The 21,522-nt window shown below is 40.3% G+C and overlaps 1 protein-coding gene across 1 annotated transcript in view; it reads right to left on the bottom strand.

Moving 5' to 3' along the window:
- The window catches only part of Poxn (paired box pox-neuro), a 51,538-nt gene extending 32,715 nt beyond the window's left edge, over nt 1-18,823 (bottom strand). The window contains exons 1-2 of the mRNA XM_076308491.1: nt 18,486-18,823; nt 4,546-4,584 (exon numbers count right to left, since the gene is read on the bottom strand). Coding sequence (XP_076164606.1) covers nt 4,546-4,558 — 13 coding nt within the window. The 5' untranslated portion in view covers nt 4,559-4,584; nt 18,486-18,823. The remainder of the gene's footprint in view (nt 1-4,545; nt 4,585-18,485) is intronic.
- Nucleotides 18,824-21,522: the final 2,699 nt, after the last annotated feature.

Below are 21,522 nucleotides of genomic sequence, written 5' to 3'. Positions count from 1 at the left end.
TATGCGACGGTTCGTGGCCAGGACCGCAAGGGTGTATCTTTGGATACATAATAATGGTTAGCTTAGAATTAGCGAACTAATGCGAACCAACCGGGCGATCGCTATCGCGCTTGCCATTTAGGCCCTAACCAAACTATACACCTGCCTACCTGTAATCACGATCCATCTACGCTAACAGATTTTTTTCTCTCTCTCCTCCGCGTACGAGGGACACGCGATGCAACTCGAGTAGATCTCGAATCGCATGTATCCCGTAATTGAAACGTACGATCGATATTTACCCCGCAATACGGCTCTCAATGAAAGCTCGCCGTGTTAACGCGAGCTAATTGGCTGATTAATCGCTGGGATTTTTTCTTCTCGTTGTTTCATCGACGATGTTCAAGCGGTGTCGAAAATTCCATCGAGACTGTAGCTGTTCTCGTTGCGGAGTCCATTAAGCGAAATCGGGAGTCGAAACAGTTATGGAATAACAAAATCTAGGAGGAATAATTTTTTCGATATGTTTGTTGGATCATATTGGATGAAAAGAGTCATGTACATTATGGGTTTTGATCCACTCGTTTTTGATTTATTTCGAAAAATTAATTCTATATGTGGATAATTGAAGTAGTTTTTTATTTTTTCATTTCTTCGAATCTTGTTTACTCGTATAGGCTGAAAGAGATGTTTTTTGGGAAGACGACCCAAATTTATTGAAAGTTTCAACGGTCGTTACCACTTCGTTCTAGTAATTTAATTTCTGATATAATTATTTAGAAGCATCTGTCGAAGCAGAATTATTCAATTTCATGTATTTTAATAGGCTCCGTTTAAACGGCGCGAAAGTGATTGATTTGAAAAAAAGAAAAATGTACTTGAGTTATAAGTTTTAATAGAATGTTTTCGAGAGTAAACGATAGACATCTCACAGAAGAAACATCTCGTTAAATTATTATGTATAATAATATAGATGAAATACGTACAATAATATATTATTACGTGTAACAATTCACACGAAGTATGTAATAATATCAAAGAAACACGCAATACATTATTCCAACTGATAATACAGCTAAAGTTCACAATAACATCAAAGTAATATGTAATATATTATCATACGTAATAATATACATTAAATATGTTAACAATACTGCCACGTGTTCTACAAGTTCTCTTTCAGCGTGTACCAAATATTATTACAAATCCGTTGGTAAATAAAAATTCGGAATTTAAATATAGATTATAATTTTCTGATGATTCGTATTATTTTTACTTACAAAATATTGAAAAAGAAACAAACGTATTACACGTATTACTTCCATTTACATATTATTGAAAAACAAAGAAACATATTACACGTATTATTTCCATTTACAAATTATTGAAAAATAAAGAAACATATTACACGTATTATTTCCACTTACAAAATATTAAAAAAGAAACAAACATATTACACGTATTACTTCCACTTACAAATTATTGAAAAATAAACAAACGTATTACACGTATTACTTCCACTTAAAAAATATTGAAAAAGAAACAAACATATTACACGTATTACTACCACTTACAAATTATTGAAAAACAAACAAACATATTACACGTATTACTTCCATTTACAAAATATAAAAAAACAAAACAAACAAATTACAAAAATACGATCGATACAGATTAGAATTTCTGATAATCTGTAACATTTTGATATTTCATTCCCTGTTTTCAACGTTCAAGAAGCACTTTACGTAACATTGCAACCTATTTCTAGCAACCGTAGATCGCGAACATTGAACACCATCGTTCGAATAATCGAACATATCGAACAAAACGAAAAAAAAAAAAGAAAAGAAAAAACAAACGCGCGAAACCTTCCCGAAGCGTTCGACGTCTTATTGGTCGTGAAACTTGAGTCACGTTTCGATGTTTTAAAATCGTCGAAGGATCGATGAACGACCAATGGTCATCGGGAACACGAACGAATACATTGTGTTACAGCCAGGCCACGGGGCCCGTAGAAAATGAAGAACGGTGTAAGGGAACGGGAGTGGTGGCGGTGGTGGTGGTGGTGGTTGTGGTCAGTGCGATGTAATTAAAGTCGTTTAATAACAGGTCCATAGATCTTGGCTCTCGATCCGCCGTATAAAATTCTTCGTTAATTACTGTCAAACTGCCTTCCAAATCGTAATTTAGCTGACGCCTCGAGCCAATCGTTCGAGAGCGGATACGCTCGCGGAGAAGGATGGTAAATACAGCCGGCTTGTAACTCGAGTGCCCGAGAGAGCGAGATGTATACAGAGAGAAACGAAAGAGACACGTGAACGTAGGGAGGGGTACGGAGTGATTTTAATTTTTACCGTCGATTGCGCGGAACGGCTCGTCTTCTGATCTCGCCGACGGTAGCTGACCTCGTGCTAAATGTCCGAGAAACGATAACGACGAGCCACGTCGTTGCATAAATCAGAAAGCCGGTACTGGCCCGGCTATCAGCGTGCACGGTGCGTTGTATTCGTGCCGCTAATATTTCTCAGCTTGATAATATTTTTCTGACCACGGTCCTGCGACCCGCGACGATACTCGAATCTTGTTTACAGAGCGTTTCAATTCTAATGGGACATCGCGAGGTGTATGTGTACACTACCTCGGCCCGGTGTACCGGGAACGAAAAATTTCTAGAAACACGAGGAAACGGGAGGGGCTAATGGTACCGCGAAAGGCTAGATTTTTTCGACCACGGTGTACTCGAAATTTTAGAGTTCGATACTCGACTGTTGGAGCGCGTGTGCTTTGGATACGTGCGTGATACTGATGCGAAAATCGATCGCCAAGGGAAGAACAATCGAACGTAAGGGAGCTTTTATGGAATGTTACTTTGTAGGTCTATGGAACCTTTTTTGGTAAATTTGTGTTTGATTAATTGTTGTGTATTTCAAGGTATTTTTTTTTCAGATTTGTGTTTTAATGTTCCATCGATTAAGATCGGAAGTTTCAATTTTTGTAAGATCAAGTTTGTGGACGTATTAATATTCCATTGTCGAGGATGTGAATTAGAATTTGATAATTCTAATATAGAATAATGCATTATAGATCATTTCTTTTCGATGAATCGTTATTATAGTTAATCGTAATATATTTGAGAATGTTTTTCCAAAATTTCGTTTCATCGATTTAAATTAACTAATCCATCGATTGGTGATTGTTGTTGCCTTTAATTATCCAAATGGTATTATTACGAGTAATAAATTCGTATTTTATAATTTGTAGAAATGATAAATTTTTTGGAGAATTATTTAGTCATTCGAAGAATTTTCCACGTAATTCATTCGATTCAATATTTCGTCTTACGGACTCTTTTTTTCAGAAAGCTTCTCAATTATAATTCAAGGTTTCGGCCCCCCTCGGGGAAGTAAGTTATTGAACATGCGAGTTGGAAATGTTCCGATAGTAAGAGATTATGTTAACAGTCGTTGAACGTTCGTAAAACATTTCGAATAATTCGTTGTAGAATAATATCTCTATTTGTTTACATAATTTCATCCGTTCGAATCGTAAGGCGTTCGACAATTTTTTATTTTCAATCCTTCGATTGTCGAAGTAAGTTTGTACTGGACGGTAAATATTTTTATTAAAAAAACGATTAAGCACGTCTTAACATTGACAAATTTCACGATAAAGTTTAATTTAAAGTCGAGTCAATTCTTTGGAATAAATTCTTTAACAATTAGGGTGTATTGAACTTGACATTGATCGAATCGTTGAAAATGTACTAAATTATATTTAACGAAAGGAATATCGACGAATTGGTATAAATTAAAGAGGAAATCGAACAGAAAAGATCGTCACTCGGTAGATGATTTATATTTTCCTTAAATAACACAAATTTACTTATCTGCGCGGCAAGTGAATATTAACGAAGTAAAAGTAATCTTGAATAGATATGTAAGTCAATGTAAATAGAAGATATCGGCTATCTCAGACGGAAATGAAAAGTGACACGCTAAAAGTAAATAGAAGTACAATATAAAGAAAAATCTCTTCGAACCTTAATGTTACGTAATAGTACGAATATAAAAGTTAAATTTCGAATGCTCCAACAACGTGTTCAATTTTCGTCAAACAGACGAGTGATACTTTCGCAGCGGTTACGAATGAAAATTAATGTAAATACCGGCGAACATAAATAAATACTATCCACGTTATCTGTACTTTCAATATTCAACAAGGTGACTAAATTTATCTAAATACGGACCGAGAATTGCGCGTGTCGAGGTTCTCATAACACGCCTTCTTTCAACCAGTAACTCTTTTCTTATTATTTAAAATTGTTAGCAATTCTATTCTTATTAATTACAATTATCTACAGTCGCGAGAGTTCACTCTAAAGAAACTCTAATTAAAATCAATTCTCGATCAGAATCTCCCTGTAATAATTTCCTGCTACACTTTGAATCCAAACAATGCATCCTCCAGAAAGATTTTCTTTAAATTATTTAATTTTCGTTATTCGTCAAATCTTTCTCAATACATTTTCCTCAATAGTTTCTCTTCCGTACACCTTTACGTACTCACCTGTATGCGGCATATTGATCCAAGGATTTTCCCGATAACCTGTAACAGTAAACGAGAGCTTCGTTAACGAATGTAGATCATTGCGAAATCGTCGAGCGATTCTTTAAAGCACGCAATTATTACGGGTTGCTGGTATTTAGAACGTAACGAAGCCCGTATTTCGTACGTACACGGGGCTCGCATGTGTACGGCGCAGTTTACGGGAACGTAGCCTTTACTGTTAATGAATTTAAATGTATTCAAAGGGCGCGCTTGACGCTTGACATGGCAACCCTTAAATATGCAACCGTACCACGCGGCAAAATATTACCGGCACCGGGCCGTGACTCTCATTCCGCGAAAATAACGCGATTCGAAGAGGTATTGAGCGGTTTTCGCGTTGCTACATGCCCGATATCGCGTAATCGGTAGTCGGACAATTGCGCGGGGACGTTGAAATTTCTCGTGCAGGGAGCTTTTATTTTTTTTTTTAACTCTTTTCGTTTTCTCGTTTCTTTCGAATCGAACCTACACTTTCCCGGTATTAACGACCGTTCGAGTACTTGTCGAGATCGTGGAGAAACGATTCGTTTCGAAGACGGTGGTATACGTTTTTCGAATAGAAACTCGATTATCCGAATTATTTACTGAACGAAGATAATGGATCTTTCGCACTAAAAATTGAACGATTAGTGTTTTCTGAGAGACTGTTGCGTAATATTGTGTAGATTGAACTGACAAAAATTGTAGTAGCGATTTAATATTATTATTCTAGATCTTTGTTTATTTCTTTTTTTTTTTTTTAAGATCTGTTTCTTTTAAAATAGAATGCTTCGAAATGACTGGTAACGTTTAGTTTTCAAACTTCTTCTTTTTTGTTTAAGGCTTGTTTTTTGTAATAGAATGTACTCTTTTGGGGCTGTTTGTTTCTTCTTGTACAAAGCTTGTCTTTAATGATAATAGTTTCACGATAGTTTTCTTCTTGGTCCGTTTCTTCAATTTCTCCGTATCTTTACCTAAATCCTTCCTGCAGTTTCATCGTCGACTATAATCCACCACTCGTAAACAATTCTCTCGGATAACCAAAGAATCTAACTCAAATAGTAAAACGTCCGGTTGAACAATGTTTGAGAAATTGGAGCCTTCTGTCGCATCGAATCTGACCTCTTTCTGGTAAAATCTTCGCGTTTCCGGTTGTACCATCGGAAATTAGAACTTCGGGTCAGATCCTTCATAGATCGGATTATCGAGTCTCGTCGATGTTCGATCTCTCTGCTGAGAGACATTTTCTTTTTACCAACAACGATAACAATTTAGTTATCAAAGTATCGTTTCTTCCTCTTACCAACGACGATAACAATTTAAGTTATCAAAGCATCGTTTCTTCATTTATTCCTCTTACTAACGATGATAACAATTTAAATAATCAAAGCATCGTTTCTTCCTCTTACCAACGACGATAATAATTTAAATAATCAAAGCATCGTTTCTTCCTCTTACCAACGACGAAAACAATTTAAGTTATCGAAGCATTGTTTTATTGTTTCTTCCTCTTACTAACGACGATAACAGTTTAGTTATCATAGCATGGTTTCCTCATTTCTTTCTCTTACTAACGACGATAACCATTTAAATAACCAAAGCATCGTTTCTTCCTCTTACCAACAACGATAACAATTTAGTTATCAAAGCATCGTTTCTCCTTCTTACCAACGACGATAACAATTTAAGTTATGAATTCATCGTTTCCTTCTTTCTTCCTCTTACCAACGACGATAACAATTTAAGTTATCGAAGCATTATTTCCTCGTTTCTTCCTTTCACCAACGACTAAGCATCGTTTCCTCATTTCTTCTTCTCACCAACGACGATAACAATTTAATTACCAAAGCATCGTTTCCTCATTTCTTTCTCTTACCAACGACGATAACAATTTAGTTATCAAAGCATCGTTTCTTTGTTTCTTCCTTTCACCAACGACCAAGCATCGTTTCTTCATTTCTTCCCCTTACCAACGACGATAACAATTTAAGTTATCGAAGCATCGTTCCTTCGTTTGTTCCTTTCACCAACAACCAAGCATCATTTCTTCATTTTTTCCTCTTACCAACGACGATAACAATTTAAGTTATCGAAGCATCGTTTTTTCGTTTCTTCCTTTCACCAACGACCAAGCATCGTTTCCTCGTTTCTTTTTCTCACCAACGCCGATAACAATTTCCTAATCAAAGCATCGTTTCCCCATTTCTTCCTCTCACCAACCACGATAACAATTTAACTTATCAAAGCATCGTTCACTCGTCTTGGAGCACCCAACGGTCTCTTCTCACAGCATCTCGGCAAAAATCCGATACCGATGCAATAAACGAGTGGGTGTGTCGGCGACGGCTTGAGAACTCCAAAGAGATCGAGCCGAGCGGAAAACTACGTGGAATGCGTGCGTAGCGTGGCGGGTGGCGTGTACTTTGTGATGCAAATTAATGCGCGATTACCAAACCGCCCCTATCCCCGGCAGCCCCTTCCCCTCGTTACCCCTTTGCTTCGTTCGTGTCGTGGGCTACGTCGGCCACCGGCAAATGGCTCCGCGAGTGTGTTGGTACCTGCGTACCACAATTTCAGGTGTATTTCTCGACTACGTGCAATGAGCACCGGGTACCACCCCTTCCACCCCCTTACCACTCGATGCCTACCCACGCATTAAGCCTGGTTACACGCTCGCTCCCGCTACCCTAATCTGATGTAACTATTACACGTTACGCGGTGCACGGTCGCGGTATCGACGGAATATTCTCGGCTACGTGGCCTTTTCGTCTCGGTGATTGATTCGACGCGGAACGTTTTCAGCCGATTCGAGAGTTTCGAAGGCGTTGAAAAATTTCACCGTTGAGGGGGACAGGGTGGTGAAACGAAGACTATTGGAACGAATGCTTAAGAATGCTTGAGAACGATCTCAAGGGTGCCAAATGTCGATGTCACTTTTAAGAACTGTCTACGTATTTTGGCGGAAGGATCGTTCTTCACGGGGTCAACGGTTTGGCCATTTTCCGTTTGATTTTTCTTTTTGGTCGAGTTCCAAGTCCAGTGTCAGAAAGACCACACGACATTGTCGTTGTTCACATCAAGACACTGTATACGCATTTGTTCCAACTTTATATTCTTATATGTACAATAAATATACTACTAGATACGCGAGATCCCTGCGTATTATAATAAACTAGATATTAGAATCTGAACTTTACAACAAAGACAATGGTAATTGTTCGGGAGTTCCTCGTGGGTCGAACGAACGTTTTTCGAAGTTGGAACTTACTCGTTCGTTTGGAACCATTGCGATTACAACGGGGTCGTTGCTTAATTTTAAAGATGTCGGTGGTTTATGTTGCGGGAGAGTTTAGGTCTGGGTCCGAACAGACCCGTAATTTCAACTTTTAGAGGTATTTTGGATAAGAAGTTTGTTTTCTTTATGGTAACTTTCTTCGTTTCTAAGGACAGTTGTAGTGATGTTGGAATCGAGGGATATGAGGGTTTCTGTGGGTCTGAAGAGACCCAGGTGTTGCAAGGCAAGGGTTAAAAGGATCACGGGGATATGAGAGAGAACACGCCTAAGTCCAAACGGATTTACAGTTTGATCTTGTTTGCAACAGATATTTCGAACAAAATTTCTAGCGTTTTATCGTGGCTTTCTTAATTTTTCTCTGGGTCGAAAGAGACCCGGGCAGGGTACAGAAGTAAAGAATGAGTGTACAAACGAGCCAGCTCTGAGTTTGAATGCCAATTTGTGAATTATCGAGTTTCGAAGTCATCGCAAAGAAACTGATTCCAAAAACTTAGTGTTCTGTTTTCCGAAATTCGTTCAAATAACCAATGCAGTGCTATATTTAACTATCCTGTATCTTTTAAACCACTTGAGCGTGGAAAAATTATAGTCGTGCTAATATTCGAGAAACTCGGATCAGAATTCTCGGTAACATCGGTCCGGTGCCATCGAGAAATCTAATCATTGGTAAATGAAACTTGATGAGTTTTATATCATAATTTTCTTTTCCACATTATCAAAATATATCACAATCTGATTCCATTCTTTCAGTTTGACCATAAATCTGTTTGTAACAATCATTGGTCGCAATCTCCGGATAAATTCTTATTATAAAAAATTTATATCCCACTGTCAATGTTAATCACCATTTATCACGTAATTTTCTCCAACAGTTAAAAATAATTCATGTTACAACTTTCGTGTTGCAGTTACTCGCACATTCGATCGTTTCTGTCAATGTTTATCACCACTTTGTCACATAATTTTCTCCAAAAGTCAAAAATAATTCATGTAACAAATTTCGTGTTGCAGTTACTCGCACATTCGATCGTTTCACTTCCCTCTCCTCTCGATTCTTGTTTACATTCAATCGATAACACCTACTCGACTCATCCTGCTCGCGACAACAATTTACACCAAACGTTCACTAATCACCCACGGTAATAGTCTCGTTAAAATAGCGCTAAGAACGTTAAATTGTCTAGGTTCTTTCCCGCGTTGATGGAACGATGCGACCATTTTTTCTTCCGCGAGAGTGTATTCGCGAAACAACGAAATTACAGCACACTTCGGGGAAGCAGGAATCGAGAGTGGCGAACTCCTTGGTGTATCACGTGTACCGGTGAAAATTCAAGGTACACAAGAAGTTGAGAATGTTGTATACGAGTGCACGTACCCGCAAGAAAACGACCCGAGTATTTTTGCCCCTCCCCCTTCCCCTCTTGTCTCTCGTTCGTGCAAAGACCTGGAAAATCGACGGCGCAAAGTTATTACGGTGTTGGTCGCCACGAAAAACTCGATCCCTCTGTATATGGTGTTTGTAAAGTTCGCGGATACTAAAATTCCGTCACGAAGCGATTTCAAGGTGTCAAGCGGTAGGTACTCGTTAAAGCTGCTTCTTTCAGTCCCGTCATACGACCGGGGCGTTGACAAAGAAGGGCAGAGACGGTGGCCAATTGCGTGCACGTTATTTTAATTAAATTGCTCTCCCGCGAAAGTCCGTCGCGCGAGACGAGAAACGTGAGAGTTTTCGGTCGGAACGAAAATGGCGACGCGATTTACACTCGATTCCGTAGAGCTTTATCCCTTGGATCTTGGCTGCAGGAGTTTCACGAACGTGTGTCCCCTAGATTGTCGAGAAAGTTCGAAATTACGAGAAACGCGTTTGTGTTGTACAAGTACTGCAACGTTAATGTTGTGTAAGTGTGTATTTTTGTTTATTTTGTATTAAAGAGGAAAATTTTCTTGCTCCTGGGGAACTTTTCCAACGTTTAGATTTTTTATATCGTCCAGAGGGACAGATTGGGTTATTTTGAAATAATTAAGCTAAGAATACTTGCTTTGTTTATCGATTTAATTGTATACGTGTATCTACTTTTATGTTGGTAAGAAACTGGAGGCGATTTCGTGTCGCGAGTGAGGTTATAAAAGTAGAGTTAGTTTATTCACTGTTGAGAGAAATGTATATTGGTTTCTCTTTTTTGAGTTGTTTTTTTAGTTATTATTCTTTCACTTTATTTTCTTACGATACAGTTACTTTTTCAATTTTTGACGATGTATGGCCAATACTTAGGATACTAAAGAAAGGGACTTTATTTACTTGTCAATTACAGGGTATTTATTTATTTTTTAATAAGCTGTGGAAGAACACAGATGGGGAGTGGTTTACTCACAAAACGACACAATTGCTTTAGCAAAATTAGACTTATTTTCAATTTCTTCCACATACTCTACAGTTGTCACATAGGCACTTTATTGACAAACGTCGGTGTCTTGATAATGGTACCAATCTCACAGATTTTTCTAAAAATTAATTAAGTTTGAGTTAGGTGATTGGGGATTAGTCTATGCAATTCAATGCAGATTTATTTTTAATCTTTTTCTTTGCAATGGTCACGTAACACTCCATTGATCGAAGTAACTCGAAAATGGTACCAAATGTCACTATCTGTACAATTTTCAATTTTTCAATAATCTTGGCAAGAACACAATCGAGGAAAAATTTCTTCGCAAAACGATACGATTATTCCATTGCAATTAAATAGATTTATTTTCAATTTTTTCGCAATCCCCCACAATGGTCACTCTATCGATCGAAGTGCCTCGAAAATGGTACCAAGTGTCACAGATCATTCTAAAAATAATCGACCAGTTTCCTTATCTGTACAATTTTCAATTTTTCGATAATCTTGGCAAGAACCCAATCGAGGAAAAGTTTCTTCGCAAAACGATACGATTATTCCATTGCAATAAAATACAGATTTATTTGCAATTTTTTCGCAACCCCTCACAATGATCGAGATGAAAACTCATCAATCTATCGATCGGAGTACCTTGAAAATGGTACCAAGTGTCACAGATCATTCTAAAAATAATCAAACAGCTTCCCTATCTGTACAATTTTCAATTTTTCGATAATCTTGGTAAGAACACAATCGAGGAAAAGTTTCTTCGCAAAACGATACGATTATTCCATTGCAATTAAATAGATTTATTTTCAATTTTTTCGCAATCCCCCACAATGGTCACTCTATCAATCAAAGTGCCTCGAAAATGGTACCAAATATCACAGATAATTCAGAAAATAATCAAATAGCTTCCCTATCTGTACAATTTTCAATTTTTCGATAATCTTGGCAAGAACCCAATCGAGGAAAGGTTTCCTCGCAAAACGACACGGATTAGGTACGACCCGAGTGGAAATCCCATTGGGGTTGCTCGTCGTGCCGCGTCCGCAATAAAATATCTCCGTAATGAGGATTGAACGATTATTATAAATCAAACAGGCCCGGCTACGCGGATCGTTCGCCGCATTTCTCGCGCGCCACGTGTTTTGCCAGTGTTACTCTCTCGTGAACACGTGTCCCGCCTCTCGCTTTACTTCTTTCTTCATCCTGTCCTCTCCTCGTCCCGGCGGTACGTGCAAAAGTGACGTACGCACCGAACGCTCCCGACACGCTGAATTTTTCTCCTCCTTGGCCGGGGCCGCGCGGGTAACTTCTTTTGGGCACGCTATGATCCCGATGTTTCAATTACATCGGGTTCGGTGAAAGTCGTGCTTAACGCCGAACAGATGCTTTCACGAACGAGGAAGAAGTTCGTGGCTCGAACGCGCGTAGAAATTGGCAATTTTTCGTAACGATTGTCGCGTACAATTCGCTCCAATTCGATTCCACGAGCTACCAATAAGGAAAGGACACGACTCGTACTGCTTCGATTTCGATCTGCTTACGAGGAGATGATCGAAGATCGAAGACGTAATGCGTGAAATATTTTTAGTTTCAGTTTAGTTAATTTTTAGAAAAATCTGTGAGATTGGTACCATTTTCAAGACACTTAATAAAGTGTCAACAAAGTGCCTATGTGACTGCTGTAGAGTATGTGGGAGAAATTGAAAATAAGTCTAAAGTTAGACGATCGATACGATGATATAATAATTGATTTTCAGTCGATACGAAGATATAAATAATTGATTTTTAATCGATACGAAGATATAATAATTGATTTAACTTTCTATTGTTTAAATTTCTAGATGTTAACGATGTATAAGTGTGTATTTTTGTTTATTTTTAATTGAAGAGGAAAATTTTCTTGCTTCCAGAGAACTTTTCCAACGTTGTTTAAATTTTTTATATTATTAAGAGGGACAGATTGGGTCTTTAAGTATAGGTCCACAAGTATAATATTATTAATCTAATCTCGACGAATGTGTTATTTTTTACCCTTGGAGATTGCGATATGTGATTTTATGGGTCGCCATTTTTTGTAAATTTCACGAAAGTGACCTGATTATTTTACCGTGCGAGAGATAAACATCGTCGTAACGATATAAACGCAGGTTGTTAATTTTACGTGTCTTGCGGTTATGGGAATTCTATTAATTCTGTGTGTCAGGGATTATCTTTATTATTTGTTTTTCTTTGACGAGATATTTTTCTGATTTCCTCGCTCGGAGGTTAATCTAAGCGAAACATAAAAAAGAAAACATTTTTCGCACTGCTTTGACCATTGATAATATAACAACTATTATAGTAATATTTACAGATGAATTTCCATCACTGGTGCAAATGTAACGACAAATAATAAGGCAGCGTGTTATGTTTATCTTCATTAGTACATAAAATTCTTGTTTTCAAATTAATAACACTCTATAAACAAATTCTGATGGAGCTGCGACTAATTAGCTCCTTGGAACGTGGAACAACGCAAGAAGAAGTAGCATAAACATTTTTTTCGCGGATCCTTTTCGAGCGTCAAAGGCAAGCAGGTTGTTGATAAAAATACTAGTGGATCGATTAAAACGTCGTATCGTAAAATACGTTTAATTTTTTGTTCCCATGGTACACGTAGTCGTAAACGAGTATTCTCCATTAGTAAACCGAATGTTTATTATCGTTCTCGCTTTGTTTTAATTCTTCAAAATTGATCAAACACTAACACATTAGATCGACGATCAATATTTGAACAAAATTCAACGCACAGTGGACGGTTATAATGTTCCAAAAACACGAGAACATTGCACAGTTAAAGTGACATCGATGCCAGCATAAGAGAGCATTCGGAGATGTTCTCGGATCGACTTGATTCCACCGAGTGTGGCAAGTTACGTTTATTATTAAATTGGACTTTTAAATATTTTGAAATTAATAGAATTCTAAACAAACAAATTAATAAAGAAACTATCTTACAAGTGTGTGTGCAAACGTTTCATCGAAAATAATATTCTTGCGTATTAGTCGATGTTACTTAAATCTAATTTGAGACGAAAATTGTAATTCTCTTTGAAGTGGATCGATTTTTTAAAATGGTACTTCATAACGAAAGATTATTTTTAATCGATCGAAACAGTACTGGAGATAAAGCAACTATTGTAGATAATATTTAACTAATGATTAACTTTGATATTGTGTATTTGTTTGAGAAAGAGTTGTTTGAACAATTTTTCGTGTTTTTCTATATTTCATTTCTTTGAGTAATTTTAACACAGACGTTACACGGAAGGTTTATTTCTATAAATATCGAAAAGTACTTCAATCTTTTGAGCAGTAGTGTACACATACTCTGTCGATTAAAATTTTATCTTTTTTACTATTCTTTCACTTATTCTTTATCCTTAATTAAGCTCAGGACACCTTAAAAAAAAAATATTACTAATGGTAAAAGAAATGATCAAAAGACTTTCCATTCGCAAAATTCACTCCAAAAAGAGAAAATACTACTAATGGTAAAAGAAATGATCAATCGTGTAACTTAATCATCCCCAACTCCTAAAGTATCGATTTCGATCTTAATCAAAGCCACTTAAACAAAATCCTAAACACAAATTTTACAAAAAACCACCACTTACTACCTATTCACCCAAGTGTACGTTTCCTCGATTTCCCAAAGAAACTTTCCATTCACAAAATTCACTCCAAAAAGAGAAAATACTACTAATGGTAAAAGAAATGATCAATCGTGCAACTTAATCATCCCCAACTCCTAACATCCAACTCCTAAAGTATCGATTTCGATCTTAATCAAAGCCACTTGAACAAAATCCCAAACCCAAATTTAACAAAAAAACCACCACATACTACCTATTCACCCGAGTGTACGTTTCCCCGATTTCCCAAAGAAACCTACGATTGTCAGAACTCTCGCTCGTAACCGAACGAAAATACCCGCGGTGGAAAAGGTCGTGGCAAACGTTGAGCGAGCGTGTATTAAAACCTCTCGCGTTTTCGTCGCGATCGAATCGTCGATATCGCGAAACCTCGCTCGCCGGTGGAAAGCGGGGTTAATTCCAGCGCGGTCCCGTGCCCTCCTCCTCCACCCCCCCCCCCCATCTCACCCGGGCCTCCGCCCCCACGCGGTCCCCGGTTTCTTTTCCACGTTACGGAGAGGAAGGCTCGACTTGAGAACCGCGGCGGCAAATCGCCGGTAAGGTCACGCTTTTACGTGTAAGCCCTAAGCGAAATCTAGTTTTTGTTTATTCATTAGGTTTGCCCCGCGCTTTAAGTGGTACGTGGAGAAGGCTTGCCCGACACAGCGAACCGGGGGCGGAGGGGGTGGACCGCGCCGTATCTCCGATATGCCACCAGCCATAAAAATCTGAATATATTAGGCGTACATGCACACGACATCTCGGTCGGATCGTGAACACGTTACCCACGATAATCTATGCTCGTTTCTAGCACACTTTAACACGTTTCTGCGTACACACCGGCCGCCAGCTACTGCGCTTGGCTACGTGCCTCGTTTCTTCTTCGTCCGGGTTCCCCGCTACCCTCTTGGTGTCCTTCTCTTGTCACTTGGCCAGCGAAGTACAGTCGATCCGATTTTCAACGAGATCGAAAACGAACCGCGAACGAGCCACAAATTCGGTGTCTCTTGGTCTCTGATCTGTACCTTTCTATTTTTCTATTCAAGACACAAGAACTTCGGTGACCAAATGTGTGTTTCTCTTGATTCGGAGAAAGAGATGTTGTTTTACAACTGTCGTGAATATTTAGAAAATTTAATTGTTGATTTTTGTAACTGTTGATAGAGTACAGTACGAAGAACAACGTCAAGTGGACTGGGATATATTCGAGTAAAATAATGCAAACTTCTTTGGGGGAGGGGGCAGTGGGTAGTTGTTCTCTACGTTTGTTTCTATATTGTTCAAGATATGAGAAAGATATTATTTCACAACTGTTGTAAAAGTCTAGAGACTTTTTTCTACAATTTTTGTAACCGTAGAAGAATAACAGTACATCAAGCAATTCGGATATTCGAGTGAAACAATCCCAACTTCTTGAGGATGTTTCCCTCCTACTCATTTCTATATTGTTCAAGGTACAAATAGAAGTAGAGAAATATATTATTTCACAACTATTGTAAAAGTCCAGAGACTTTTTTCTACAATATTCGTAACCTTAGAAAAACAACACTACTAAAAACATCGAGCAATTCGGATATTCGAGTGAAACAATAACTTCTTGAGGATGTTTCCCTCCTACTCATTTCTATATTGTTCAAGGTACAAATAGAAGTAGAGAAAGATATTATTTCACAACTGTCGTAAAAGTCCAGAGACATTTTTCTACAATTTTCGTAGAAAAACAACAGTACTAAAAACATCGAAACAATCCTAACTTCTTTAAGAGGTATTTCCTCCCACCGAGGAGATCCATATTGTTCAAGGTTACGCGTAAAGTTCGCCCGGTCCCCACCCTGGAAGGATTTAGCGGAATCTTGAGTTTTTCCTTACGGACATCGAAGGCGGCTAGTCTCGGGGTAGGCTTTCGAGAGCAAAGCGGTGAGGCAACGAGCAAAAAGGGCGGACAAGGGGACTGGTGGGGGGTAATTAGAATAATTCGGGCCGCTGTGGTTCACGCCACACGGACGAATTTGCATTTTAAATGAAGCAATGGCGTGTCAGAGGCCCCCGGTACGCCGCGCCGGGAGAGCGGCAGAACTTTGTGTTTTATAAGGAACTTTAATATTTATCGCGTATATCCAAACCGAATAAGCGTACACACGTACACGGTAAAACGAGTCGGTGTGAACGGTTTCACCACGTACATACAACTGGCTTCCTTCTTCGGACGCAGTCACGGGCAGTTCGATCGTTCATGTTCGCGTTCTTCCTTTCTTCTTTCATCGTGGAACCCGGCGAGGTTCTCCTCCGGCCCGAGACCCCTAACGGTGGATCGTTATCGCGTAATTAGCGCCGCTGATTTTCGTGTTATGTCATTGACACGCATACGACCGCACGATGATACCCTTCATTTCGGTTTATCGAGGCCCACGGCTAAGGCGGGGGGAGGGAAGCGGGAGGGGGACCGATGCTCACGGGGAGTCCCCGTTTGCACTTACGTGCTCACGGGAACGCGTGTCTCTCCCGATTAATTGCGAAATTTTTTTTTTTTCTCTCCTTCCACTGTGCTATTACTCGTGATATTAATAATTTATTTCTTCTTTTCGTTCGATCGGATTTTGTAGCTTTAAAGAAGAATTTCTTTAGTTACTCATCGAGGAGTCGTCGAAAATTATAAATTTGAACTACCTTCGATCTTCGAGGGAAATATGGAAACTTGTAATTCGAAATATGGAAACTTGCAATTCGAAATATGGAAACTTATAATTCGAAATATGGAACCATGTCGATTGAAAGTTTTCTAAAGGAATGTTTGAGATGGAAACGTTCAACCGAAGTTGAAAAAGATAAATATATATGGAGCGATTATTTTGATTATTTTTACCCATTAGTGGATTTTTTTTAATATTCCCGTGTTTTAAATTATAGGGAGAAATTTATATTTACTTTTCGTTTTCTCTCGAGTTTGTATCCTTTTGTGAATTTACACGGTAGATAATTTTTGTTCTCTCTGGGTTTAGAAATTATTGTAGATCTTGAAACAGGGGACTGTAATGAAATTTACTCGAGGCTGCGATTGGCTTCGCTATTTTTCAATTTGCGTACGAGTAAATTATTTATAGAATACTTGTCTTTCGATTTGTACGGTGAAAAATGTACGTAATGGTATACACGAGGCTCGTTTGTAAATTTAAATTCAATCCCATTTAAATTCAACTGTATCTTCAAGTTGGACTTTCGATAAAAGTGTCGGTAAAGTATTACGTTCTTATCGTGTGATGTAATTGCGAGTAATTTTTGAAACGTGTAGCATTCGATCATTTTTTTGTCTGTCCTGTCACAGAACAGGAACAGAATATTTTCCGGATGTGGAAACATGCGTTTTATGATGCATTGAAACTTAGGAGTGAAGTTGCAACAACAAGAGGTTTAGAAGTTATTAGTAATTTTTATGTACATTCTCCACCTCCAGGGGAGATAATCGAAGTTAACTGGGCAAGATTTTCCCCCAAAATCCGTTATCATTGCTCCAAATTGTTCAAAAGCACGATGTCAACGTAATTCTTGTAATCGACAACCTAAATCCTTATCAACGATTCTTGTAACGCACAATCCACAATTTCGACGTTCCCCGATCGTTTAATCGAATCGACCAATCGAGGAATTATGCGAGTTTGAAAACCAAATTTTGTAATACTAAAAAAAAAAAAAAACAAACATCCCTATGATCTTCAACACGTGCAAGTCTTGAAACATCTTTACTGTATAAAAATAGTTCTACTTGTTTTAAATACACTTTCGAGGTCATTCAAGAAGTATTTTATTGTAGATTTATACTGTCGACTCGTCGATTCAATTAACAATTAAACATTTATATTATTTTCAACCTGTGCAAGTTCCAAACCTCTCAACTAACCAAAAAATATCTCTACACAATTTAAATAGTTCTCAGAACAGTTGAAACCAGCTAGTTCTAAACTTGTACTGTTCTTCGACTCGTTGATTCGATCAACAATTAAACATTCGTATCATCTTCAACCTGTGCAAATATAAAACTTGCAAGTTTAAAACTTTCAACTAACCAAAAAATATCTCTACACAATTTAAATACAGTTCTCAGTTCAGTTGAAACCAGCTAGTTCTAAACTTGTACTGTTCTTCGACTCGTTGATTCGATCAACAATTAAACATTAGTATCATCTTCAATCTATGCAAGTTCCCAAACCTCTCAACTAACCAAAAAATACTTCTACTCAACTTCCATACACTTCCCAGATCAGTTAAACCCAGCTAGTTCTAGACCCGTACCGTTCATCACCTCGTTCATCGACTCATTCATAAATCGCATCTCGAACGCGCGCAAACTTCGAAACCTTCAAACGAACCTCCATCTCTGCGCGTTTTACAGTCCCGTGATACCTAAAACTGTTAATCGAAAACTGGTACCGTTCTTCGTTACACATCCTCGAATCAAACACCACACGGACATCCGGTATCCAACTAGCATAATGATCAAAGACGACGTACCGTGAGTCTACTAAACACAATTACACGCTCGTGAAATAACAAGAGTCTACGTACCTGTTGATTAGTCTTCCAACGATTCCTCGTCCTCCCGATCGCATTCGGATCTATCTCGATCCTCAGTTCCTCTTCCTCAGGTCCAGCTCTCGCCCTGGAACTGTTACCAGTCTCTGGTCCCTTATTTACCCCGTGTTCGTTCTCTAATCTTCCGATAACACGATCCCCGTCATGTCTGTTCCGATTCGGGCGGGATCCTCCCGCGACACTCTTTAACGACGGTTTGGCGCCGCTCGTGGACGAAGTAGCGATTCCGCTTTCACGGCAACGAGATGCAGACGGTTCGCGCGGGAATCAGGAGAAACCCGACTCCGTAATGATACACCTACGAAGTTTCTCCGGCGATCGTGTCCCGTCAGTGAAAAAAGCTCGTACCCCGTCGATTGTTGGCTCTAATGACTCGCGATCAGCTCGTAGGACGCGCTCGAAATGTCATCCCGGCGTCGATTTCTCATGGAAGACGCGACGGTGCCGGTTCCTTCCTGTTTCCACGACTCATCGCACCGTTCTCTCTCAATCTCTATCCGATCGTTTCGAATCCCTACCGAGAGGAACGATTGCTCTTTACTCTCGCCAAGCCTCGTGGTTATCGTTCACTATAATTTCGTCTTCTCAATCGTCGTCCACGTGTCCGTATGAACGGTGTCCCCGTGAATCGAGCGGTTCGTAAATCGTTCTCTCCCCTCGGTGACGACAACACTCGTGGTACGTCCGCTCGCGGAACGCCTCGCGCGTACACTTCTTCTCGATTCGAAAACTTCCCGCGTGCGTGGAGGCGTGAGTGGTGGGGGTAGGGCCCCGGTGGTTCCACCGCGATCCTCGAGGACCGGCTTACGACGTACTGGACCGAGTTGCACGGAAACTTCACTTGGCCGCGTGGACTCCCTGGCTCTACTTGGTCTCGAGACCGGGCTCGGCGGGTGCAACTTCTCGGACCTCCTCCGGGTCCCTGGGCACCTCGTGCGCGCGTGCAGCTACTCCTGGTAGCCGTCGGAGTGGCAGGTCCGCGCGACGAGGGCAAACGCGCTGGACGACTGCGGTTGGCCGCCCGAACGCGCGGCGAGAAGGACGCACGAAAGGAGGGAGGAAGAGCGACGCAAAAGGTAGGAAAGAAGCCGAAGTTGGCGAGACAGAGACCGTGGCACAACGGGGAGGGTAGGGGGATTACGGACAAGTGGTGGAAGGTAGGGAAACCTCGGGTAGCTGACACGTGAAAGAGAGAGAGAGAGAGAGAGAGAATAAGAGAGAGAACGAGAGGGGGGAGATCGGATGGAAGAAGAAGCTGTTGGGCCAGGATTCAGAGACGAGGACCGAAAGGGGTAGAGACTCTCCCCCTAGGTGAGAAAGAGGCGAACGAAACGTGTGTACGTGCGAGAGAGAGAGAAAGGGAGAGAGAAACAGAGAGAGAGAGTGGTTGGAAGACGATGACCAGGACGAAATGATGTGGACCACGCGGAGGACACGACGTGTCTGAAGTGGGCTCGGCCCGCGTACGGGGGTTACGGGCTTTGCTTTCGGTTTGGTCCCCCGTACGCTCTGCCACGAGCGATCCACGCTTTCTCGATGGTGGTGTGTATACGCGCGGTGTACGGCTGCGTGTGCGTCGACGCTCCGTGGCGTGCGAGCGAGAAACGGTTCGCTCGTGTTTGACGACACGAGAGAGAGAGACGGAACGAGAATAGAGGGGAGAAGGTGACGGTAGCGTGTCGTCGCGTGCTGAACGTTGGGTCGGGGCTGCCCGTATGGCCCGTGGCCCACCTTGCCCACGGCCGTGGCCCCTGCGAACGTAATGCTCCTGCAAGTGTACGTGTACGTGTGTATCGTCTACATGTGCGTGTACGTGTGTCTCTCTTTCTCTATCTTTCGCTCTCTCTGGGTGCTCGACACTCTCCGCGAGCTTTACCGCTTCCACGCGAACCATTCAGTCGATGGCGCGGACTAAGAGGGAAGATCGAGGATAGAGGAGGAGAACTACATCGGGGGTGGGCGGGCTGAACGAGACTCTCCTCCGGATGGCTTTACCTCCTCCTCGAGCTCGCCCGGTGATATCCTCCACTCCTCCTTCTTGGTATACTCCTTTCCCGTGCGGCGACTCGACGCCGCGCCGCGCCGCGCCGCGCGTGGAGACGCGGTGTGTTACCATCCTCGACACCCGTACAAACGCGGCCCAACCCCGTATACGGGGGTTGATTTCGCGCTTCAACGCCGGGGATCAACGTGCCTCGAGTCTGTTGTTTTTTTATCGATACGGAGAGACGATGTTCGAGAGATTTACTCGGTATGTAGATTTTCGAGGGTTGGAACCGGTGGGTGGGGTAGTTTTTTAGATAATTCTTGAGAGGTTTGGGTTCGTTCCTAGATTTCCAATGTTGGTGCAAGTGTGTAGGGTGGTTCTATAGTTAGATGGTGGGTAGGGGAGTTTTGTAGCTGTCTGTCAAAGTATACACTAGTGACGTTTTAGGAACTCATGAACGAAGGTTTGGATTCTTGAAGAGATGACACTTGAGAGTGGTCTCTAGGTGTTGGAGCAAGAATGTAGGGTAGTTCTATAACTACCTGGTGGGTAGGCTAGTTTTGTAGCTGTCTACCAAAGTATACACTAGTGACATTTTAGGAACCAATGAACTCCATTTGTTAATCTACATAGAGAAGTCTGTTTTCTGTTCTTGATCGATGTAGAGAGAAATTCTTGAGAGGATTTGGTTGGTTCCAATGTTGGTGCAAGAGTGTAGGGTATTTCTATAGTTATTTGATGGGTAGGGTAGTTTTGTAGCTGTCTACCAAAGTATACACTAGTGACGTTTTAGGAATCAATGAACGAACGTTTGGATTCTCGAAGAGATGACACTTGAGAGGATTTGGTTGGTCTCTAGATTTACAATGTTGAAGCAAGAATGTAGAATAGCACTATAGCTACCTGGTGGGTAGGCTACTTTTGTAGCTATCTGCCAAACTATACACTAGTGACGTTTTAGGAACTTATGAACAAACGTTTGAATTCTTAAAGAGATGACATTGATGAAGTTTGTTCTCCATT

This window comes from Ptiloglossa arizonensis, chromosome 4 (genome assembly GCF_051014685.1).
Source record: "Ptiloglossa arizonensis isolate GNS036 chromosome 4, iyPtiAriz1_principal, whole genome shotgun sequence".
NCBI lineage: Eukaryota > Metazoa > Arthropoda > Insecta > Hymenoptera > Colletidae > Ptiloglossa > Ptiloglossa arizonensis.
This window is presented reverse-complemented; position numbering and strand designations above follow the sequence as displayed.